At 40.3% G+C, this 25,458-nt stretch overlaps 1 protein-coding gene across 2 annotated transcripts in view; it reads left to right on the top strand.

The window, feature by feature from the left end:
* Nucleotides 1-25,458, top strand: part of EXTL3 (exostosin like glycosyltransferase 3) — a 44,361-nt gene that overhangs the window by 1,339 nt on the left and 17,564 nt on the right. Inside the window, exons 2-5 of one of the 2 annotated variants that reach the window (XM_023755929.1) lie at nucleotides 262-2,884; nucleotides 15,964-16,091; nucleotides 20,328-20,472; nucleotides 21,378-21,927. In XM_023755929.1, coding sequence (XP_023611697.1) covers nucleotides 737-2,884; nucleotides 15,964-16,091; nucleotides 20,328-20,472; nucleotides 21,378-21,422 — 2,466 coding nt within the window. In that variant the 5' untranslated portion in view covers nucleotides 262-736 and the 3' untranslated portion in view covers nucleotides 21,423-21,927. Of the gene's footprint in view, nucleotides 1-261; nucleotides 2,885-15,963; nucleotides 16,092-20,327; nucleotides 20,473-21,377; nucleotides 21,928-25,458 lie in introns of those variants that run through there. The other variant, XM_023755928.1, reaches the window with a different exon arrangement.

Genomic DNA, 25,458 nt, shown 5'->3' with positions numbered 1-25,458 from the left:
TGAATGTAGTTCATCATCATTTTATTTATTTAAAAAATATTTTTATTGATTTCAGAGAGGGAGGAGAAAGAGATAGAAACATCAATGAGATCATAATTTTATAGGGCTCTAATGCTGCTCTATATCCAGTTAAATAAGAAGGGTGTATGTTTGTGTGTAAAAAGATTTAAGGATTTTCTAGAAGTATACTGAGGGCGGGCAGGGTTGTTGAACATAATCTCTTCAAGACTGACACAGTTCTCTTTTTTTTTTTTTTTGCAGGCCTGATTGTTGGCAATGACATCGACAACAGGCTGGCATTTATTTCTGTCCTAACCAGCTACTTTATAACTGTGAATAGTAACTATGCATATTTGTTGGTCAGCCAAACCAAGGAACAAGAGCTATGGCTGTTGAAAAAGTCTGTCTGATTCCAGGTTATTTTTCCTGGGTTTCATCATCAGGGACCTCCTTTTCATCTCAACAGTGTGGTACCTTTTACCATTTGATAAAGATTAAGGACATGTTCTTTGGTCAACAGCCAGAACTTAAAATCTGCTGGAATAGAGTCAGAGACCATTTCAACTACAGCTGAGGAAAATGAAATTTCCTTTTTATTTGGTGCCTTGTACAGGGAGCACACTAACTCTTATGGAAACGTGTGAGTAAAAAGAGATTGAGTTTTGTCTACTAGAAACTCATGGTTATGGCGAGTGACCCAACGTGATCAGAGAGGGCAAGAGCCACAAAGGAACTCATGACAGGCTATACCATGTTGCGGAATGGGGGTGTGGGGAATGGAGGTCAAACCTGTATGTTACGGTGGTCCAACCGTATCCGACTCACATGGCTCAGTTTTACGCTCTTCATCATTCTGGTTTTCTTCCCCCTCATTGCTCACTATTATCTCACCACTCTGGATGAGGCTGATGAGGCCGGCAAGAGGATTTTTGGCCCACGGGCGGGTAATGAGCTGTGCGAGGTAAAGCACGTGCTGGATCTTTGCCGAATCCGTGAGTCTGTAAGTGAAGAGCTGTTGCAGCTGGAAGCCAAGCGGCAAGAGCTGAACAGTGAAATTGCCAAGCTGAACCTGAAGATTGAAGCCTGTAAGAAGAGTATTGAGAATGCCAAGCAGGACCTGCTTCAACTTAAGAATGTCATTAGCCAGACTGAGCACTCTTACAAGGAGCTGATGGCCCAAAATCAGCCCAAACTTTCTCTGCCCATCCGATTGCTCCCAGAGAAGGACGATGCTGGCCTTCCTCCCCCGAAGGTCATCCGGGGTTGTCGGCTACACAATTGTTTTGATTATTCTCGCTGCCCTCTCACCTCTGGTTTCCCAGTCTATGTTTATGACAGTGACCAGTTTGCCTTTGGCAGCTACCTGGATCCCTTGGTCAAGCAGGCTTTTCAGGCTACAGTACGAGCCAACATCTATGTTACAGAAAATGCGGATATTGCCTGCCTCTATGTGATATTAGTGGGAGAGATGCAGGAGCCAGTAGTGCTGCGGCCTGCTGAACTTGAGAAGCAGTTGTATTCTCTACCACATTGGCGGACAGATGGACACAACCATGTCATCATCAATCTATCACGGAAGTCAGATACACAGAACTTACTATATAATGTCAGTACTGGCCGTGCCATGGTGGCCCAGTCCACTTTCTATGCTGCCCAGTACAGACCTGGCTTTGACTTGGTAGTATCACCACTAGTCCATGCCATGTCAGAGCCCAACTTCATGGAAATCCCACCACAGGTGCCAGTTAAACGGAAATATCTCTTCACCTTCCAGGGTGAGAAGATTGAATCACTAAGATCTAGCCTTCAGGAGGCCCGATCCTTTGAAGAAGAAATGGAAGGTGACCCCCCAGCTGACTATGATGATCGTATCATTGCCACCCTAAAAGCTGTACAGGACAGCAAGCTAGATCAGGTCCTGGTAGAATTTACCTGCAAAAACCAGCCTAAACCCAGTCTGCCTACTGAGTGGGCACTGTGTGGGGAGCGGGAGGACCGCTTAGAATTACTGAAGCTTTCCACCTTTGCCCTCATTATCACTCCTGGGGACCCTCACTTGGTTATTTCATCCGGATGTGCAACACGGCTCTTCGAAGCTCTGGAAGTTGGTGCTGTCCCAGTTGTGCTGGGGGAGCAAGTCCAGCTTCCTTACCATGACGTGCTGCAGTGGAATGAGGCAGCCCTGGTGGTGCCCAAGCCACGTGTTACTGAGGTTCACTTCCTGTTACGAAGTCTTTCTGATAGTGATCTACTGGCTATGAGGCGGCAAGGCCGCTTTCTCTGGGAGACTTACTTCTCAACCGCCGACAGTATTTTCAGTACCGTGCTGGCTATGATTAGGACTCGAATACAGATCCCAGCTGCTCCCATCCGGGAAGAGGCAGCAGCTGAGATCCCCCATCGTTCAGGCAAGGCGGCTGGAACAGACCCCAACATGGCTGACAATGGGGACCTGGACCTGGGGCCAGTAGAAACTGAGCCGCCTTATGCCTCGCCCAAATACCTCCGCAACTTTACCTTGACCGTCACTGACTTCTACCGCAGCTGGAACTCTGCTCCAGGGCCTTTCCATCTTTTCCCCCACACACCCTTTGACCCTGTGTTACCCTCAGAGGCCAAATTCTTGGGCTCAGGGACTGGATTTCGGCCGATTGGTGGTGGAGCTGGGGGTTCTGGCAAGGAGTTTCAGGCAGCACTTGGAGGCAATGTTCCACGGGAGCAGTTCACAGTTGTGATGTTGACTTATGAGCGGGAGGAAGTGCTTATGAACTCTTTAGAGAGATTGAACGGCCTCCCTTACCTGAACAAGGTAGTGGTGGTGTGGAATTCTCCCAAACTACCATCAGAAGACCTTCTGTGGCCTGACATTGGCGTCCCCATCATGGTAATAGAAAATGAGCAGTTTGTTTTATTGCATGAGATAGTGTTTAACTTCTAATCTCTTTTCTAAATGCATGTATAATATATATATATATATACCTTTTTAACCTATACAGATTTTCCCTCCCCATGATATTTCTGCTTGCTTCTTTTTCAGTCTTTTCAGGCCTTGCCAGTTCCATCTCTGCTACTCCTTAAATCTTCTAAGACTCCAAAACTAAAATTGATACTGGCCTCATGAAGGTTTATGAAACCCCTTCAGTTACTCCATAGATTTCTACATCATAACAAAGACGATGAGATTGATGATGAAAAGCTAACCTTTAAGAAGCACTTGTGATCTTGGCAATGTAATTTAGCATTTATAGAACTTATTGCTATTTCATTTCATATCTGTGGAAGCTGAGGCTTAGAGAGATTAATTATTTTGCTCAAAGTCATGATTTGTAACGGAGGGGCTGAGCTTTAGTAAGTCTGACTCCAGAAGTTACAGTTTTAGTCACCTCCCAAAGGATTTAGGAAGACCTGTGTCATTTATCAGGATATTATAGAAGTCTTTTGGAAGATGAGTCAGGGTTTATATTTGGGAGTTGGCAATCCTGAACCTTTCCTGTAGTCTCTTGTAGGTTCTTTCTCATTCTTTATTTTATTTGTCATGGTTAGGATGCTGTATTTTACAGGAAAAATATAGCCAAATATGCAGGATTGGATTTTAGTTCCGAGTACTTTGTTTATCCACCTTCTGATGTAGATTTGACAATCTAGAACAGTGATTCCCAAAGTGGGTGCTACCGCCCCCCGGTGGGCGCTACAGCGATCCAGGGGGGGCGGTGATGGCCACAGGTGCATTTGGGGGCGATGAGTAACTGCTATTAAAATTTAAAAAATATTAATTTCCAGGGGCTGAGTAATATTTTTTCTGGAAAGGGGGCGGTAGGCCAAATAAGTTTGGGAACCACTGATCTAGAAGATTACCCATTTCTCTTAAATGCGAGGCCTTAGAGTAGGTCTTAAGTAAACGTCCAACTACTTATTCTGCAGCATAGGTGCTTTCAAGAAAAAAGGTAGTAAAGACAGGCAGAAGATCTGATCAGGCATGTGTTGCTAGACGGGTAAGAAAATTAATGTAATTTTTAGGAAGAATTTGTCTGGCAGGGAAATGTTTGGGCCAGACCAGTTTTTAAAAAATTTATTTCATTGAGAACTAATTCATGTGAAATATGTTTTTTTCAAGTTCTTTTTTTTTATTCTTTTAAAGTATTACATGTCTCCTTTTTCCCCGATTGACCCCCCCCCCCGCCCCCCGCCGCCGGTCCCACCCCCAGGACAAGCCCCCCACTGCCCCAGTGTCTGTGTCCATTGGTTATGTGAAATATTTTCTAAGCAGCAGCATGATATAATAGAAAAGTTTGAGTTTGGAAGTGCTATATAGACCTGGGATTAAATAGTCATTTTGTGATCTTTGATTAATTAACTTCTTTGACTTTAAGGTTAAAGAAGAATAGAAAATAATACAAGTACAGAGTCTAGAAAGATGCCCAATTATTGATTCCTACTTATTCTTTTATGTTGAAGCAGTATGGCTATTCTGCCTATATTTTGGACAGCTTTAACTCACTTTACTAATAAAGGCTTCTTGTGTCCTCTTTATAATTTCCCTTTGTTTCATAGCTATTATTGCCTACTTTCTTCTGTTCAAATCTTTTAAGTTTTCTCTCTTACTAGTACTACTGCTGCTACTTGCTTACTACTGCTGCTAATAGTTTCTTGTATTTTAATTGATTTTATAATCCGAGGCTATTCAAGACTGCATAGGGTTCTAAAAATTTTTGATCTCAACCTAGCCAGTTTGGCTCAGTGGATAGAGCATCAGCCTGTAGACTGAAGGGTCCCGGGTTTGATTCCAGTCAAGGGCACGTACCTCAGTTGCAGGCTCCTCCCTAGCCTGGGCCTTGTCAGAGCACGTGCAGGAGGCAACCAATTGATGTGTCTCTCTCACATCAGTGTTTCCTCTCTCTCCGTCTCTTCCTTTCCCACTCTCTAAAAGAACAACAAATAAATTAAAATTTTTGATCCCAGAATTTATCTTGTATATCAAGAAAAGTGTTATAAATGGGGAGACTTCTTTATAGACTTGCACCCATTCACTTTTTTCTTTCTCAGTTACAACTTTTTGAATGTCATTGAAATTAAATAAAAATTGTTCTGTAAAAGGTAGATGCTGCTCAAACAGGACAATAAAGCAGCTTTTGTTTTCCATTTTTCCTGCGTTTTCTTTGAATTCGATAGGGGTATAGAGAAGCTGATGCCATCCCGTTAACAATGACCGAAATTTGTCAGGGAACTTACCAGAACTAATCCTTTCTTTTAATTCTGGTGGGAAATAAGTAGTCCTCTTTGATTACTGGGCAGCTTATTGCAATAATACAGTGCCTAGTGGGAAAATGCCAGAAACTTTCTCAAACAAGAAAACAGTTTCAAACTAGAGAATTTTCACTCCATTCCCTAAAAATTTTGTCTATGCTTTCTACTAAAGAGAGCGGGGTTTTGGGGCAGCACTTGATTTGCTGTCCTCTTGGGAATAGAGCCAGCACTACCCAGGTATTAGGGTTAAGAGAGACTTGCAGCATTCTCTCCTGTGGAAAAAGGTTCTGTTATGAGGCATCTCAGAGTGGTTTTTCTACCTGAGACGCAGATGTACCCTGTCTGTTACATTATAGTTAGCAGGTCTTTAAAATTAGCAGCGGGTGGTTCCCAGGCAGCCTCTCATATTTCAGTCTTTCAGGGAAAATGATTTAAAATGAGCATATTGGCTGTATGAATCAACCCAGGAACCCACATGCCATTTCAGAAAATGCTGAACAATTTGTGATTCTCTTATGCTCAGATTCCCATCTAAGTACTTGGGACAAAAGCTAGATATTTGTTGGCAAGAAATTTATTGAGCTCTAGGTGTTTGAGTAGAGGGAGATTGTCTTAGGGGTACCTACTGGGATTTATATATTAAAATTCTTCATTCTTTCCTATTATTTACATAACAAAGGGGGAACTAAGTCAGATCTGGCTTGGAGTAAATATGTTATTCGTGGACACCATTCCTGGTCCCTCCTGCCCCAAATGCTTTATGTAAAGACAATTTCAGTTCAAATGGGATAGGGCCTGGGCAAGGTGACAGGATTCCACCCAGAGAGATGGGGTGGTGTCACCAGTTGAAGTAGATCTTTCATGTGAATGGTGTGGGGCTTCTGAGCAGAGGTGGTAATGGTGGGTGACTGCTCTTTCTCTCTCTCTTGCCTATTTTGTAAAGAGTTGAATCAGATTCCTTAGCTCCTGGAGAGTAACAACAAAGAATACTTGATGGAAGTCAAATGGAGAGTAGTATTGTGCCAAGGTTTTGAAGGCTAGTCTTGAAAAACACACACAAAAAAACCTTAATATCTGGGGATCACCACTTTCATGCACCTTTTTTTTTTTTTAAAGGTAGCTGTGGTTCCACTGTTTCTAGGCCACCATTGTTTCTGATGCTATATAAGTAGTGTTTCAGATTTTTGTTTTTCTATATAATGTGTTGTTTTTCTCTGGTTGCTTTCAAGATTTTTTTTCTTGTGTTTGGTTTTTAACATTGTGAGTGTGATGTACCTAAGCATAGTTTTCTTTGATTTTTATTCAGATTGGGGTTCACTAAGCTTGAATTTGTCCATTTTTGTTTCTCATCATATTTTGGTGAAATTTTATTATTTATTTAGATATTTTTTCCTGCCCCATTCTATCCCTCTTCTCCTTTGGGGGCTTCATTATATGTATATTAGACATTTTATATTATTCCACAATTCTCAGTGGTTCTATTCATTTCTTTAAAATACTTTTTTTCTCTTTTTTAGTTTTGATAATTTCTATTAATCCATCATCCAGGGCACAGATTTTTGTGTCTACTGTTAATTTCGTCAGGTAAGATAGTCCAGTAGATTTAAATTTCAAATACTGTATTTTGTAGTTCCCACATTTCCATGTTTTTAAAATAATAGTTTGTTTTTCTGCTAAGATTTCCTGTCTTTTTCCCATTCTGAGTATACTTTACTTCATTGAGTATAAATAATGATAACTACTTTAACATCTTTGTCTACTATAACAACTAATTCAAACATATGAGTTATTTGGGGATTTGTTTTAATTTATTTTTTTTCTTGAGGACTGGGTCATGTTTTTCTGGTTCTTTATACTTCAAACAACTTTATATTGTGAATGTTATGTTGTGGAGACTTTGGATTTTGTTTTGTTTCTCTGAAAGTGTTGATATTTTAGTTTTAGTAGGCAATTAATTTAGACTTCAGCTGGTCTGCTTACTAATAGCACCAAGCATGCATGGTTTTGGTGTGGGCCAGAGACTGGGTAATTTATATCCAGTTGGAGCTCCTCCTGTTTGGCTCACTCCTTTCTGGAACCTACTTTCTTCCCAGGAGCTGTGGTTGCCCCAAACTTTTCCCTCTTATTCTTCAGACTAGAAAGACTTGGGTATCATATGTGAGTTTAAGCTGCTCTGCATGGTGTCCACTCTGGCCTACTCTCAGGGTAAAAGCAATAATGTTATCCTCATGTTGGTAATTCCTTCCTAAATTTCAGCTCCCCTCTATAATTTGTCACCGCCGTTCACTGTCTACTCTAGAACCTTCAGGTACTTGTTTTTTTGGTATTTTTCCCCAGAGTTTGTAGTTACCACCTGTAGGAGGATTGGGTCTGGCAGGAGCCTGTTCAGCATTCCTGGAAGCAGAAACCTCCAAGTGATCCCTTGTGGAGTCAGAGTCTCACCCAAAATTTTGATTTGAGTTATTACTTTATTCTGACCAATTAACACAACTTCCACACTCTGCTGGATATTCTGGAAAATAGCAATAAATAGGGTTGCCTTGGAGCATTTTATGGAAATGAAAACACCAGAATCTGTCCTCTTGGAGTTTTAAAACTTGAGTTGTTATGGAAGGGGACATCTTCCAGTTAGGAACGGTATTGTCTTGCTCACTCAAAACATTGCCCATCTTTACACTGTATACTCATTTCTCAGCTTTGTGACAGCCAGTGCCTTGATTTTTAATTTTTATTTCTTTTCTCCATAAAGGGTATAGCTGATTTACACAGGTGCCTGGGAAGGCCTCTTTGAAGAGGTGACAATTGAGCAGAAGCTTGAATGAAGTGAGAGAATGGGCCATGTAAATTCTAAAATCTGGAGGAACATACAGAGAATGGCAAGTGCAAGAAGCTTGTCATGTTCAAGACATGGCAAGAATACTCAGGGTGTCTAGGGTAGGGTGATTAAGGGGAGAGTTGGAAAGAAGTTTGGAGAAGTAGAGAGCAGCACATGTAAGATGATATTGGCCGTGGTAAAGAATCTAGATTTTATTTCATGTATGTGAGAGTGCCATTGGAGGGTTTTAGTAAATGAAATGTGTGGGGCTATGGGGAAAAGAGCAAAAACAATTCAAAGGCTGTTATTGCAGTAGCCTAGGTGAGGGATGCTGGCAGCTGGGACCAGCGCAGTAGTGGTAGAGGTGGTGACTTCAGCGATAAGCATATCGCACCTCCTAGTAGACTCTAAAGTCTCTGTGGAAGTGGTAAGGCCACAATGCACAATTTTTTCCCCAAATGAAAACTACGGAGATATGAAATTATTTTTCACTGCCCCTTTCCCTTTCTTTCAGCCCTTAATATTAGAATTCAAAAAGGAGAGTTCCATTTGGGGAATTTGATGTCATGCCAGGGTAGTGATTTTAATACTATTTCCCTAATAGTCTACTTAGGGAAAAGGAGAAAGACTGGAAGAGAAACTGGCTATGTAGTAAACTTGTTGTCATTAATATTCAGTGTTAGCCTCTGCCAATTAGGCTGTGAAAGGTTTTACTTCTGACTAGAGCTCAGGCAAGAGTAGAGAATTCAAAAGTCTCATTTTTTAGAAAGTTGATAGGCTTTATTTTATTTATTTATTTTTAAAATATATTTTATTGATTTCAGAGAGGAAAGAAGAGATAGAAACATCAATGATGAGAGAGAATCATTGATCAGCTGCCTCCTGCATGCCCCCAATCCAGGACTGAGCCTGAAACCTGGGCATGTGCTCTTGACTGGAATCAAACCCAGGACCCTTCAGTCCGCAGACCGACGCTCTATCCACTGAGCAAAACTGGCTAGGGCATATGCTTTATTTTTTTTATCTGTGCCCATTCTTTAAAAACATTGCTTGAATACATCAGATGATAATTTTCTAAAATTATGATTTCTGAGCAAAGTTAAGATGAAAAGCCTTGTCCAATTTCTTAGGTCCAAGATTGTAAAAACTTCTTGGACTACCAGACTTCACTAAATATTGGTGTATCTGGGTGTGTGTAAGATAATATTTTATTTAATAGCTTGGTGGCTAATGCTATGGCTCTCTTTTTCTGTTTAAGCATATAAAAGAAAGCTACTAGAAATTAGAAATTAGTAGCAAAAATTCTAGATGTATAAAGGAATTGCTGAAGTCAAGTTGTGTAAATGATTTACTAATTGCAGCAAATCAATCTTTAGGTAATGTCTCCCTCTCTTAGTTTATATATTCTCTTTTTACTAATTCAAAGTTAAGAGTAGAGAGACTGAGCCCTAGCTGGTTTGGCTCAGTGGATAGAGCGTCGGCCTGCGGACTGAGGGGTCCCGGGTTCGATTCCAGTCAAGGGCATGTACCTTGGTTGTGGGCACATCCCCAGTGGGGAGTGTGCAGGAGGCAGCTGATCGATGTTTCTCTCTCATCGATGTTTCTGGCTCTCTTTCTCTCTCCCTTCCTCTCTGTAAAAAATCAATAAAATATATTTAAAAAAAAAAAGAGTAGGGAGACTGAGAATTGTATTGTTTTAGACCACTTGACTAATTAATACTTAAATTAGAACTTAGGTGTTAGGACTTCTGACCATAGTTCAGTGGATATTTTTCTGTTTTCAGCCAGATCAAATTTTCTTGGAAAGGCTTGCGCGCGCTCGCGCGCTCTCTCTCTCTCTCTCTCTCTCTCTCCCCCTCTCTCTCCCCCTCCCTCCCCTCCCCCCCATACATACATCACATATGTATACTTAAATAAAGTGTTTACAAATTAGGAAGAGGTTATACTAATGTTATAATAACTACAATTTTTGAGCATTTTGTATGTGCTGGGTAGGCACAGTGTCATGCTCTTTATATGCATTCTCATTTGATGGTGAACCTAACCTATCCTGTTTTCCCTACAATTTCATGGGGATCATTGCCAACTTTTTCTCATAAGTTCAGCAGACTTATCTCATAATCTAAAATGTACTTATAATCCAAATTTAAACTAAGTTATAAATGGAAAACCAATTCACAGTATTATCTTCTTATGCCTTTCCCTTCTATCTTTGCATTTCCTAACTTTTTGCTCCCACAATTTCATTGAATGAATGAATCTCTTGAAAAATTGAGAAGTTTTAATGCTCCTTTTTCAGTTGTTTTCTCTCTGTGGATCACCTCCCATCCAATCGCCTCAAACTCTATTTCACATACCTTACAAGTAAGCACATGTGATAATGTGCTTCTACCTAGACCTCATTTTCTTGATTATCAAGCTCTATGGTGGGTTACTTCTCTAAGTTAGAGAAAAGGATAGGATGGAAGACAAAATTAGTAGCTGTTTACCTTTATTGCCTGTAAGATAAGTTTCATTCTCAGCAGTGGATTCATTACCATTATGTGTGTGTATTGATTGCATGACTGGAGACTTGGTTTGGCTGGGCAAAATTTGACCTTAAAGAGAAAAAAGGACATTGTAAGTATATTTAAATTGCTGAATTTAGTAGGTGGCATTTGTGTTTGTATGGTTTTATATTTTTCACATTTTCTAATTTTATTGCTTCTCAGGTATATTCTACATTTTTGTGTTTTCTGTCTGTGGTCTACTTTATGACTAGGGTTAATTCACTTAATCTCTTCATGTTCTATTTTTCTTGCCTACCTAGACCTGCTTATGACTAATTATGAGCTGCTTTCATTTAGGTGGTTCCTCCATTTGAATCCAAATTCTGCTTCACTTGAGCAACTATCTCTAAATTGTTGAAATGTTCATTTGTTCTTGATACATTTCCATCCCTTGCATATTAAGAGATCTTTGCTAATTGGGAATCAGATTTATCATGGTAGTTAATTTATGATGTGAATTGATACTTTACTAATTAATGTAGATTGTTGATTCTGTTTGGATTTAGAACTTAAATGCCTTGTTAACATACTAGGAGAAAGGACCCTGTTAGAGTAGTACTTATTTTATTATTCAGAAACTCCAGAATTCCTCAAGACCAAGTTGAATGTTAACTAAAGTTACTAATTTCTTGATCTTGCATATACTTGTATACATTTGCATATGGTAGGGTTCTTGGCCATGATTGCTGTACTGGTCCACTGTGATGAGAAGAAAGGTACAATGAGAAAATCAAGGCTTTTATGAATGATAGTTAAACAGAAGAACTAGTGAAGCATCATCAGGGAGCATTGCACATGAAACAAAAAAGTGAATGTTAGTGAGCATTGCTCCTGACTTGATTGTTCTAGGTTGATGGATTTTTTGCTGTAGAAAACTAGACTCAATTCTAAGAGGTGTCAGTATATTGAATGTTTATGGTTTTTATATATAAACTTCTCAAGTCTTTCACATTCTGAAAATAGAATGTGCAGGGCTAAATTAGATACTGCTTCCTACTCATTCATTCATTCATCCATTCATTCATTCACTTATAGAACATTTGTTGAACATCTGTGTGCCAGGCACTGTGTTCTATGCATTCTGGTCAGTGTTACACCAGTGCTTATATTAGTAACTTGAAGATAAGTCTTCATGGTCACATTACTAAGGTGTAATCATAGGCATTGTTAAGGAAGAGGAGCATTGTTTTAAGTAGAAATAAAACATTAACAAAAATGAGAATATTTCCTAAACATGATATACTATTTCGGCTTACCTTTCTGATTACTCATTTCTTTAACATTCTGATGGCTATTCTTAAACAGCCACCAATGCTGATTTGTATGTCTGCATTACAAATATTTGAGTCTTTTTGTCCTTCTGATTTTGGTGCCAGAATGGATAATGGTGGTTTGCTGATCTTTTTCTAGCCTTTAAGTACTATAGCTTTGAAGTAAAATTGTTAGAAGAAAGCCCCCCCCCCCCCCCCCACTTTACTAGTAATTTCAGTTTGTATTTGCAGAGTTTGTAAGGCTAGAAATCTCTTTTTTGTTATGGGGTAAAGGTGACTGTCCTTAAATAATGAGCTACATTTATTCTTGGAAGTTTGCTTTGCTGTCTCCTGGTGGTTGACTGTAAATTAGGGTGTCTTAGCAGTGGCACCAGAGACTTTTGGGCTGTATAATTCTTTGTTGTGTGGGGCTGTCCTGTGCTTTGTAGGATTTAGCAGCATTCCTGGCCTCTGCCCACTGAATGTAAATCGCTCACCTCCCCGCTGCCACAGTTGTGATAACCAGAAATGTCCACACATGCTGTCACACATCTAGCGTGAGGCAGAAATCACTTCTAGTCGAGAACCACTGCTCTGAATTCTTAAGGTAGACTTAGTGACCACAGTTGTTTGTGAGCTAACCACAAGTAAGCTGCTGCAGTACTTGATTTTGTGTTTCTGTGAATCCTTAAAGCTTTTTTGTTGTTGTTCTGATGGCTATTGCTTCACTTCCCTAATCCTGAAAGTTGCTGTCATCCAGCCCAGAGAAGTTGTGCCAGGACAAGCACTGTATGTATTCCTGGAACCCATAGCAGTTGTTCCTAATGGAGTTTAATAAGCTTGCTCAATAAGCTGGATGTGAAATCTAGGACAAAACACTTTGGTATTAGACCTAAGTCTTCCAAAGGACAGACAGGTCCTCTTGATTTGATTTACCTTGTAAATTGGACAAAAAACTGGATACACTCTAGGTAGCACATCATGATCATTTTAGGTTTTTGTTGTTTCTTGCTTTTAGATTAACAATTAGGTTGTTTGCCTTAGCCCAGTGGTCGGCAAACTCATTAGTCAACAGAGCCAAATATCAACAGTACAACGATTGAAATTTCTTTTGAGAGCCAAATTTTTTAAACTTAAACTATATAGGTAGGTACATTGTTATTAACTTAATTAGGGTATTCCTAAGGCTTAGGAAGAGCCACACTCAAGGGGCCAAAAAGCCGCATGTGGCTCGCGAGCCGCAGTTTGCCAACCACGGCCTTAGCCGGTTTGGCTCAGTGGATAGAGCGTTGCCCTGTGGACTGAAGGGTCCCAGGTTCGATTCCAGTCGGGGCATGTACCTTGGTTGCGGGCACATCCCCAGTGGGGGGTGTGCAGGAGGCAGCTGATCGATGTTTCTCTCTCATCGATGTTTCTGATTCTCTATCCCTCTCCCTTCCTCTCTGTAAAAAATCAATAAAATATATTTTTAAAAAAAGAATTAAGTTGTTTATAGGATTGCCAAGTTTGGCTGGTAAACAACTTCAGTTTTTGCATACAACATGGGGCTGTGTTGATTTAGCAAAAGGCTGCTTACTTAAATGTTTGCACAGCTAGTAAGTGGTGGAATTGGGATATGAACTCTAGCTTTTCTGATTAACTCCAAAGCCAGGCTTTTAAAATCCTCTGTACCAGTGCCTTTCAAAACTTAATGTGCATAGGAGTCACCTGGGGATTTTGTTAAACTGTAGGTTCTGACTTGGTAGTCTTGGGGATAGGCCTGCAGTTCTGCATTTTAACAGAGTGCCAGGTGATGCCCGCCTTGTTGGTCTTTGAATCACACCTGAGTACTGAAGCTCTGTGCTATGTTCCTGGGTTACTAATTTTGCTGTAGCTAATCCTCCTGGTGATTAACCCACAAAATTGTTAATAGAAAGTGGCATAGAAAGAATTGGATTTTTCAATCATTTTTTCTTCATTTTAAGCTGTGTGTATTCTCTACTGGATTTTAAGCTGTGTTTATTCATTGCTAGAGTTGAAGGGAGCTTTGTTCATCTGAACCTGCAGAATTCCAGTTCTGTATTTAAGTGAATAGTAGGCATGTGAGTAAATTGAATGATCTGAGCAAAGGTAGTTTGTTAGGGGCGTTTGTGTGAACAACTACTGTACATAGTCCATTGATTCTAAGGTAGATGTTATTTTACATTTTAACATTCTGAACTCAGGTGTGTCTTAAGATAGATGATGTTTCGCCATTGCCACGCTTGGTTTTTGGCTTCTGCTACTTCTGGCCACCTTCCCATTCCCCGCAGAATGGAGCCTGGCAGCTACTGCACTGTGTACTTGGCTGTGTCCCCCTCCTCTTTCCCCTGATTCAGGCTTCAGATTCAGGCCTTTGTTCTGTCACTGCTGTATCTGAGCCTGGGATTCTGGGCTACAAGCTCAGGGATTTTTATACTGGTCAAATGTGCTGTAGGGCAAGATGGATTTCTGTGTCTGTTGCTTAGCTCTGACATCTGTTCTATGGAGTAGCAAATCTATTACAGGTCCTTCCTTGTCTTAACTTGAGAGAAACTCATCTGGGGCTGAGGCAGTCTTAAAAAGCTCTTTAATAAAGTAAACATATAAACATATTTCATGAGCTTTCTTATTTAGCAGCATTTTTCTTTCTTGATGCTACAGAAATTAATAATGCATTTGCCTTGGGGCTTTGGTTTAACGAGATTTATAAATATATGATTAGCAGAAAAAAGACTAATTTGGAGTTAGAAGGTAGGAGAGTCTCGCTCTGCCACTTGCTAATTGTCCATGTATAAAGTGAGAGGTGGACCGGATGATCTCTGAGGTCCTTCTCCCTCTCAACTAATTGGATTCTGAGTGTGCTAGAATGCATTAATTGAATTAATTGAAGTATGAGGACTTTGTTTTAAGGATATAGAAGTGATTAATTTTGACAAGGGGAGGGTAGTGACAGGAACCCTCTGAGCTGGGTCTCCAGGGAGAGAATAATTTTGGTAGAAAAACAGGAGAAAGAATATTTTAAGCTGAAGAAACAATACTCGTGAGGTTATGGAAATACCTTTGAAATCATTTGTAAACCTTTAGACCCTGAATATAATGACATTCATCATGGTAGGTAGAAGTTATCCTCAGTACAGGTAAAACCTTCTGTTTAGAATAAGATGACCCATCCTGGCTTTCTAAAAAGATCACCTCCCAAGAAGCTCTCTTTGTTTCTGGTTTTTGAAAATAATACGATGGTTTTTCATTAGTTGGATTAATTAGATATAGATACCATAAAAATAAGATGAGCTATCAAAGACTGAGAATGGTCATCCTTGTTTATTTGCATATTATGGGACAAGGTGAATAACAAAGCTACTACTTACATTGTGGTAAACTATGCTTATCTGACATAGGGCTTAAATATAATTTTTAAAAATTATAATGTTCTGTTTGGGCACTAATCTTTGTTTTATGAAGAAAATGCTGCTTTGCACATACGGGTCACTTTGGATAGAGATTGCTTGAATTGGGATTTGCTGTGTACACAGAAACTGTTAGTTTTACTGAATTTAGGTACACCTTGAAAGAAAAAGCTTTTGTATGTGTAGTCAGTGCTGAAGGTAGAAATTGCAAAGGTGAAGTAATTCACCTCAGTAGGATAGGCAATCCTGTTTTTTTAATACCAAAAAAGGCCTTAAAATTGGTCAGAAATGACATAGACTCAAGAGATTTCTGAGTTTGGTTTTAAAGTTTAGGAGCAAAATGGGGGATTCCAGATCAGGGATTCAGATCTCAGTTTGGCTCTGCCACCTTGTGTTCTCTTGGGAAAGTTATTTTTTATTTCCTTAGAATGTGTTTAATCACATGTGTAAAATAATCCTCAGCTATAGCTTGTTTCACCAGGAAATTAGCAAATAAATAAGGCTTAAAATGTGTACTCCTCATTAGTATAAGGCAGTTTTTATCCCTGAAAGTCGTATGCTAGATTATACAAGTGGTAGGTAACCAGACAAAATTACTCAGTAAATTTAGCCACAGTTTCCTTTGACCTAAGGGCAGTTTTGGTTTTGCATTCTATAATGTGGCATTGATCGTTAGTGTTTTTCCTTCCTTTTTACAGGTGGTCCGTACTGAGAAGAACAGTTTGAATAATCGATTCTTGCCCTGGAATGAAATTGAGACAGAGGCCATCCTGTCTATTGATGATGATGCTCATCTCCGGCATGATGAAATCATGTTTGGGTTTCGGTGAGGAGCTGATTTTCAATCAAGAAACATTTTCATTTGCAAGTGAAAGATAACCAAGTCAGCCCTAGCTGGTTTGGCTCAGTGGATAGAGCGTCGGCCTGTGGACGGACTGAAGGGTCCCAGGTTCGATTCCGGCCAAGGGCACATGCCTGGGTTGCGGGCTCAATCCCCAGTAGGGGGCATGCAAGAGACAGCCAATCAATGATTCTCTCACATCATTGATGTTTCTTTCTCTCTCTCTCTCTCTCTCTCTCTCTCTCCCTCACTCCCTCTCTCCCTTCCTCTCTAAAATCAATAAAATATATTTTTTTAAAAAAAGAAAGATAACCAATTCAATCTTATGTCCATTAGTTATGCTTATATGCATGCATACAAGTCCTTCGGTTGATCTCTGGTAGTAAGGGTCTTAAGACAAGCTGGATCCAGGGTCAGAGGTGAGATCAGAGAACTCCATTTCTCTTCATCTCTAGGTTCTGTTTTCCTCTGTGTTGCCTGTGCTCTCATATAGGCTCTTCGTCAGAAGCGAGGAAGATGGAATTCTGTGATTGGCTGGACAGGGTTACCTGCCTATTCCTGGAGTAGATCATCCTCTAACTCAGCGGTTCTCAACCTGTGGGTCGCGACCCCTTTGGGGGTCGAACAACCCTTTCACAGGGGTCGCCTAAGACCATCGGAAAACACATATATAATTACATATTTTTTTGTGATTAATCACTATGCTTTAATTATGTTCAATTTGTAACAATGAAAATACATCCTGCATATCAGATATTTCCATTACGATTCATAACAGTAGCAAAATTACAGTTATGAAGTAGCAATGAAAATAATTTTATGGTTGGGGGTCACCACAACATGAGGAACTGTATTAAAGGGTCACGGCATTAGGAAGGTTGAGAACCACTGCTCTAACTGAAAACCATATAGACTGAGAATGGAGGCAAAGGGTAGGTCCCTAAAGGAAATGTGAGGCAGGCAGAAACATGTTGCCGTTATTGGGGCAATGGAACAGTGCCAGAATCCTGGGGCCTGAAAGATTTGAGCAACGATGGGATTGGATGCAAAGATCCAGGAGGAAAAATAGGGGGAGGAAGAAGAGGTGGTTATGATGAACGACATTTGTTGAATCTGTACTGTGTGCCAGAGACTAGTTGAATGCGTTGGCATATCTCATTCATCCTCCTAAAACTTGGTGTAAGTTGTAGTCATCTCCATGTTACCCAGGAGTAAATTGAGATCCAAGAGAACAAAACCGTGAAGCTAGAAAGTAATTGGCAGAGCTGGAATTCTAACAGGCTGTCTGATTCCAGAACTTCCACTCAAACACCTTTTAAAAAAAATTTAGTAGTTCTTGTTTGGGCTTAAGTATCCCAAACAAGATCATGTTCCCACCTCTTGAGGGAACATAGGAAAGAGAATGGAGTAGATCAGAGCTACTCAGAGTGTGTCATGGACTGGTGTATGGGCCCGTGGACAGTTTATTGCCTGTTCACAGAGAGTTAAGTTTAAAATTGAAGGTAAGCATTTAAAAACGTTTAAAGCAATTTGACAGTTACTGTGACATCCAGGTGTTTGATCGTTTATCTTGCAATTCACTTTTGGTAACATTTATTGCATATCATTCACTCGTTTAAATATGCCATTCTATGTTTTTTAGTACATTTACAAAGTTGTGCAACCATCACCACAGTATATTTTAGAAATTTTCATTACCACCAAAAGAAACTCTGTCCCCATTAACATTTCCTTCCAGCCCCTCTAAAGCCTAGGCAATCATTAATCTCTTGTGGACATTTCATATAAATGGTACCATAAAATATGTGCTCTTTAAAAAAAATTGATTTTAGAGAGAGGAGGGAAGAGAGAGATAGAGACAGACACATGCTCAGAAAGAAAAATATTGATGTGAGAGAGAAACATTAATCAGTTGCCTCCTGTACGCACTCTGATTGGGGATCAAACCTGCAACCTAGGTATGTGCCCTGACCTGGAATTAAACCTGCCACCTTTTGGTGTATGAGATGATGCTCCAAATCTCAACTGAGCCCCACTGGCCAGGGCAAAATATATGCCCTTTTGTAACTGATTTTTTTCACTTAACATAGTGTTTTTAAGGTCCATTCATCTTGTAGCATGTGTCAGTACTTCATTCATTTTGTATGGTAGTTGTTATCCTTTTAATACATTTAAAGAATAATTCATCAAAGGGAAGGTATGCCAAAGCATGATCTATGATATAGCATATAGATTAAAATATTCAGTGCAGCATAAGTTTGAATATAATGTTAAGGAACTTATTATGTATAACACTTTCAAATGTAAATTGGTAGCATTCTATATAATCAGTATTTTTGAATATCTGACTTTCAAATATGTATTGTGACCGTGTTATCTAAAATTCTTGATGCATCTTCCCAGGGATTTATTTAAGTCTTTAAATTAAGTTTATCTTGTGTCAGTGCTTCCACGTTGATTTTTATCTTTATTATTTAATAGAAAATTAACATTTGGTCAGCCAACTCATGGTTGACAGCCTTTAACTAATTAGATATGTTACCTTTTAATATTGCATAGCAAGTGAGGTTTTGCTTTATTAAGAACTGTCATAGACTTAAATCAGCCACATCAGATAACTGAAATACTCAGTTTCCAATCCTTTCTTCTGATGATATTTCAGGGATTGTAAGAGCAATAGGCATTTGACGAGATTAGAATTTTTTAAAAAAATATATTTTATTGATTTTTTACAGAGAGGAAGGGAGAGGGATAGAGAGTTAGAAACGAATTGTTTTGAAGTGAAATCGAATGTGTTTTAGGAATTGAATTTCCATGTAAGTGATGAGGGCTTTTCTCAAGCAGTTTATTTTATTTTTAATTTTTATTTTTTTCCTTTTATTGAATAAGATATTACAAATGTGTCCTTATCCCCCCAATGTCCCCTCACCCCCCCCCCCCCAATCCTGCCCTCACCCTCATCTCAAGCAATTTAAATCTCTCTTTGGGGCTGAGGTAAAGTAGGAAGTAGTGGTTCATTGTTTACAGGACCCTGAAGCAGGGCTGATGGGTTCTGTGGAGCAGTAGTGCTTTCAGCTCTAGGATTTTAGCCTGGAAAACTGGGGGACTGATTCTGTTTGTCGTCTTACCTGTAAATTTGGGGATGATGTAAAATTTTATCCTGGAAACATTGAATTTTCAATTTATTTATTGCATTTATGAAATCTTTTATTTACATGGTCCTGTAGACCACTTTTTATGGTTTAGGTCTCTCCCTCAGTTCTGCTTAAATCAGGAATTAAGACTGTTGGATCTTACAGAGACTTGACTTGGGGTGGTGAACACACAGTACAGTGTACAGATGATGTGTTGTAGAATTGTGCACCAGAAACCTGTACAGTTGTGTGTTTTTTAATCTCACCCGAGGATATTTTTCCATTGATTTTAGAGGGAGTAGAAAAGAGAGGGAAAGACAGAGACATTGATGTGAGAGAGACACATTGATTGGTTGCCTCCTGTACATGCCCTGACCAGTGCCCAAGCCTGCAACCGAGTTACATACCCTTGACCAGAATCGAACCCGGGACCCCTCAGTCCGCAGGCCAATGCTCTATCCACCAAACCAAACTGGCTAGGGCTAACCTGTACAGTTTTATTAACCAGTGTCACCCCAATAAATTCAATAAAAAGGCAAAAAAAAAAAAAAAAAGAAGACTGTTGGACCTTACTCCAGGCAGCAGTCTCCTGTGGTTAGACCAGTGGTCTCTAAGCTTCTTTTATAGTATACTCACTCAGGAAAAGAAAAATTAAGTATGCAATATACATCAGTTATATACATACATGTCTAGTGTACTAATGTAGCATGCTCATTAAAAATAAAACTTTTTAGATAAAAAGTAAATAGGAGTAGACATTTATATCTTCTTTCTGCTTCTTAGCAGAATGCTATGCATCCCATGTTATTCTAGCTTGTTCTTTCTGTAAGGGCGGGAGAGATGCTGGCTGCCAGGAATTAGAGAAGCAGTAATAATAAGCTGGTGCTTATTAAGGAAGCTACATGTGTCGCTCATTACTTGTTTTTATCCTATTTGGCTTGCGATTAATTTTGTTATTAAAAACAACAACAAAAAGAAGGAACAGCCTAAGAACCAGAACCTGCAAGATATAGGCAGTAATCTTAAATGTTTCTGATAATCTTAGAGCTTTGTACTTAAGTGTGTATATGTACTTGTGTTTTTCGAGGGTGTGGAGAGAAGCACGGGACCGCATTGTGGGTTTCCCTGGCCGTTACCATGCGTGGGACATCCCCCATCAGTCCTGGCTCTACAACTCCAACTACTCCTGTGAGCTGTCCATGGTGCTGACAGGTGCTGCCTTCTTTCACAAGGTAAGACAAGATTTGCTAAGAATGGCATGAGCTTGGTAAGAATTCAGCCTTTATGTTGCAGTGTAATGCTGCCCTAAATTTATCTCTCCTAGTGCTTCTCATATGTCCCTTCTTTGCTAGAAATAAGTTATTTCTGTTTTTAAAGACAGAGATCAAGATGCTTAGCGCAACTCTGAAATAAAAAGTCAGGGTGAGAAGACGGCCTATACAATTGTATGTAGGCCACTAGGTGAATTAAGTTCATCTTTCTGAGCCTTACCTCATCATCTGTAAAATTGAGAGCGTTGTGCTAAACTAACATCCGGTCTCAACATTGCTATTCCAGATACGGCCTGGCACAGAGGGCTGAGCCTGGCACTCTTCCGACTCAGGCTCGCCACCACTCTCCCAAGCCCCACCACAGGCCTCTATTGTGGCTCTGTATTCTGTTTGATTCCTTAGAGCTTGTAACCTTCATGCCTCCACATCCCAATTTTCATTGATTATCCAACATGCAAACCCCTCTAGTTATTACTCCTCACCTGTACTGTTATTGCTAAACTGTTCTATTTTTTTTTTTTGTTTGTTTGCTCCTGACTCATCTTCTCTCAATTTCTCATCTGTTCTATAAAGTAGCCACTGGCCACTTGTGACTGTTGAGCACTTGAAATGTGGCTGGTGCTCAAACATTGAGATGTGCTGTAGTGTAAAGTACACACCAGACTTTGAAAACTTAGCATGAAAGAAGGCAAACTATCTCAATAATTTTTTATATTGACTGAATGCTAAAATGCACTTATTTTGGATATATTGGATTAAGTAAAATATATTACTAATTAATTTTACTGTTTCTTTTTACTTTTAAAAATGTGGCTACTGGAAAATTTAAAATTACATGTGTGACTCATTATATTTCCATTGGATAGTGCTGCTCTGTACCTTCCCTCTCAGTTCCTTCCTCTGGACTCTGAAGAATCCCTGTTCTCAGATAACCAACTCACCTACAACCCATGGAACACCTCCTCTGTCTCCTTGACCTGATGGAAACCTGACTTTTCTCTTAAGGAGAAAAGTATTTTTTCTGCAAACAGGGATTGAGGACACTCATATCCCAGATTTATACTTTGGATCAGAAAAGGTGTAGAGAACTTTTCACTGCTTATCAATGACATATCTCGACAATTCTCAACTGACATATGAAATCTCATTGGAGGCTCATGGCATCTGTCTTGTTGCTGCTGTCCGCCAGCCTCATAATCATTCCCTCACAGTCATCAGGATGTTAGTACCTGGCCCATCATCCTAATCTCCATTCCATGCTGTTGGTCATTCTGGGTGACTCATTCCCCTTATGAAGACCCACCCACCGTACTGTCTCCCCCATAAATGTTGAAGTATCTCAGGGTTCCAGCTTCATCTAGCGCTCTTCTTACTTTGTGTTTTCCTTAGACATTCTCTCATACTCACAAGGTCTTGTGGCTTTCCTTACATCTATAAGCTGATGATTTCTTTTTTTTTTTTAAATATATTTTATTGATTTTTTACAGAGAGGAAGGGAGAGAGATAGATAGTTAGAAACATCGATGGGAGAGAAACATCGATCAGCTGCCTCCTGCACATCTCCCACTGGGGATGTGCCTGCAACCCAGGTACATGCCCTTGACCGGAATCGAACCCGGGACCCTTCAGTCCACAGGCCGACGCTCTATCCACTGAGCCAAACCGGTTTCGGCTGCTGATGATTTCTTTATCTATATTCCAGCCTTGGCCCTTCCTTGAGATCTGTACTTGTATATTTAATTGTTTCCAAGTCATCCCCTATATGTCCCTGTGGTCCTTCAAACGGAATTTTCCTCCAAGAAGCCCGTGATTTCCCACCCCCTTCAATTCCCTCAACTCTTTTGCTCCTCGTTTATTTCATATCTCAGATGGTGGCATCTTGCAAGTCATCTCAAATAGGACCTTGAAAATTATCTCACTGGGGACATTTGAACCAGCCTAGGAAGTCATTAAACTTGCAGCTCATTTTTCTTTTTAAAGTATAAATGTTACGCTCATCCCATTCTTGAGTCTTGCCCTTGTGCTTATTTTCTAAACTTGGATGGGCTTTGGTTGGGCTGGGGATTGCAAAGAGTAGAGAGCATCTGGCTGAAAAATTACCTAGGAGTCTTTTATTTTCACACTGGTTGTCTGAGAAAGAGCCACTGATTTTAGCAGTGTCTGCTCATAAATAACTTGAGAATTTGTCTTCTGAAAAGTCTGCCTTCTCAATTCTCTGATGGCTCTATAAAAGTTACAGTAGTCAGATCTCTTTACTTTCAAGTAATAAATAATTAATAAAACTTAGGGTTTTGGGTTTTTTTTTTTCTGTTTGAAAATCTAGAGCAGAGTTTACAAACTAGCAGCCCCCAAGCCTTCTGTGGCTATAGAATGTTACTTTACAAAAAGATTGGGACCTTAATGAAAATGAAAGTCAGGTCACACAGGGCAGTGTTTCTGCCTGACACCAACTGGCTGGAGCTGCGTAGCCGCTGTTCCTGTACCTGGGCATGTATGTGCTTATTTTCTCCATAACTCTATTTTTCTTACACCCATTTCTTTAAAATGTTGTGTATTTGCCTTACTTGTTTGATCCTGGAAAGCAATTAAGTGGTCATTCCCTAATCTGGAACAGTCTTTTTTTCAGTTACAGTTGACATTCAATATTATATTAGTTTCTGGTGTACAACATAGTGGTTAGAGATTTACATAACGTATTAAGTGATCACCCCCATAAGTCTAGTACTCATCTGACACCATACATTGTTAGTATATTATTGATGACTAGGGGCCCGGTGCACAAAAATTTGTGCACTGGGGAGGGGGTTCCCTCAGCCCAGCTTGCCCCCTATCACATACTGGGAGCCCTAGGGGATGTCCTACTACCTGCTCCCTGCTCCCCTTGGGGAGCGGGCCTAAGCCACAGTCTGGCCTCCCTTTGTGGGAGTTGACCGGGCTGATCAGGGGAAGGCACCAGCCCCATCACCGCACTGTTGCAGCCACTGCCAGTCACCGCAGCCACCAAGGTGTTTTCATCAACACGGACTCCAGTCCCTTTACCATGAAAAAATGACTTTCTTTAGGCATTTTCAAGAAATATCTTTCATAGGATATGACATTTCTTTCTTTCTTTATCCTCACCTGGGGATATGTTTCCATTGATTTTTAGAGAATGTGGAAGAGAAAGGGAAAGACAGAGAGAAACATCAAAGTGAGAGGAACACTTTGGTTGCCTCCTGCATGAGCCCTGACCTGGGCCGGAGCCAGGGAGGAACCTGCAACCTAGGTACATGCCCTTGGTCAGAATTGAACCCAGAATTTGCGTTGGGCAGGCCGAGGCATTATCCACTGAGCCAAACCGGCTAGGACAGGATATGACATTTCTTAACCCTCCAGCAGCAGACCTTCCTTTTTTTCCTCCAGGAGTGTGGTAAAAAAAAACCCTAGATCACTTTTTGGACACTTATTACCCAAGTTACTAAGAATATTACCAGTGGCATACAGGGAGCTTAACCAATCAGCAGTCAGAAAAGGTGTTTCCTCTGTAGTTCACACCAATTGCTGGTTTGGCCCCTGCCCAGGCCTAACGCCTCTGGCGAGTCATTAGCCCTGGGCCAGGGCACCCCCAGCTCCCAGCCGCCGTGGCCATCAACGATCGCTGGCTGGCTCCTCCCTGACCCAGGCCTAAAGTCTCAGGCCGAGGTTTTAGGCCTGGGCCGGGGCACCCCCAGCTCCCCGCCGCCACCGCCGCCATTAACAATTGCTGGCTGGCTCCTCCCCAGCCCAGGCCTAAAGCCTCAGGCCGAGGCATTAGGCCTGGGCTGGGGCACCCCCAGCTCCCTGCCGCTGCCGACATCAAGGATCGCTGGCTGGCTCCACCCTGGTTCCCCCGCCATCGCCGCCATCAACCATCGCTGGCTGGCTCCTCCCTTACCCAGGCCTAAAGCCTCAGTCCGTTGCTTGGAGCCAACATATGCAAATTAGCCGCCATCTTGGCTGGCGATTAATTTGCATATCTCGCTGATTAGCCAATAGGAATGGTAGCGGTCGTACGGCTAATTACCATGTTTCTCTTTTATTAGATAGGATGTTCCCTATGCTGTACTTTATATCCCCAGGACTATTTGTAACTGCCAATTAGTACTTTTTAATCCCTTCACCTTTTTCACCCACCCCCCAGTACTCCTTCCATCTGACAGCCATCAGTTTGTTCTCTGTATCTATGAGTCAGTTTGTGTTTTGTTTGTTTGTTTATTTTGGTTTTTAGATTCCACTTATAAGTGAAATCCTATGGTGTTTGTCTTTCTTTGCCTGACTTATTTCACTTAGCATAATACCCTCTATTGAAGCAATCAAGTTTTTTTATTGTAAGTGCCTATCAATAGAAATTTTGAACCTGTACCTTACAAATATGTATATTTATTTATGAGTTATATTTATAAATGTGTACTATCATACTTATAGACATTTTTGTAACGTTGAGATAAAGATGAAATAGTTTCAAAGTATTCTCACTTAATTTTTTTTTTTTTTTTTTTACCAATGTTATTTCTGATAAGAGTTTAATCTCCAACATTTTCAGGGAACTCATACAACTTAACAAAAGGAAAATAAACAATCCAATAAAAAAATGGGCAAAGCACCCAAATAAAGATATTTTGAAAGTGGACATATAGAAGGCCAAGAGACATATGAAAAAGTGTTCCAAGTCACTAATCATTTAAGATATGCAAATTAAAATGACAATGAGGTATCATTTCACACCTGTCAGAATGGCTGTCATCAACAAATCAACAAACGACAAGTGCTGGCAAGGATGCAGAGAAAAAGGAACCCTCCCGCACTGCTAATGGGAATGCAGACTATTGGGGTCCAACCCCAACAGGTCCAGGGGTTCCCAAAGGTGTGGACGGAGTCGGCGAAGAAGGAATGACATGGAGGCAGCGTTCAGTTGACCAGCATGGTTGG

The sequence above is a fragment of the Myotis lucifugus genome, unplaced genomic scaffold, assembly GCF_000147115.1.
Source record: "Myotis lucifugus unplaced genomic scaffold, Myoluc2.0 scaffold_1, whole genome shotgun sequence".
NCBI lineage: Eukaryota > Metazoa > Chordata > Mammalia > Chiroptera > Vespertilionidae > Myotis > Myotis lucifugus.
Note: the sequence above shows the minus strand (reverse complement) of the source record. Positions and strands in the feature narration are given on the sequence as shown.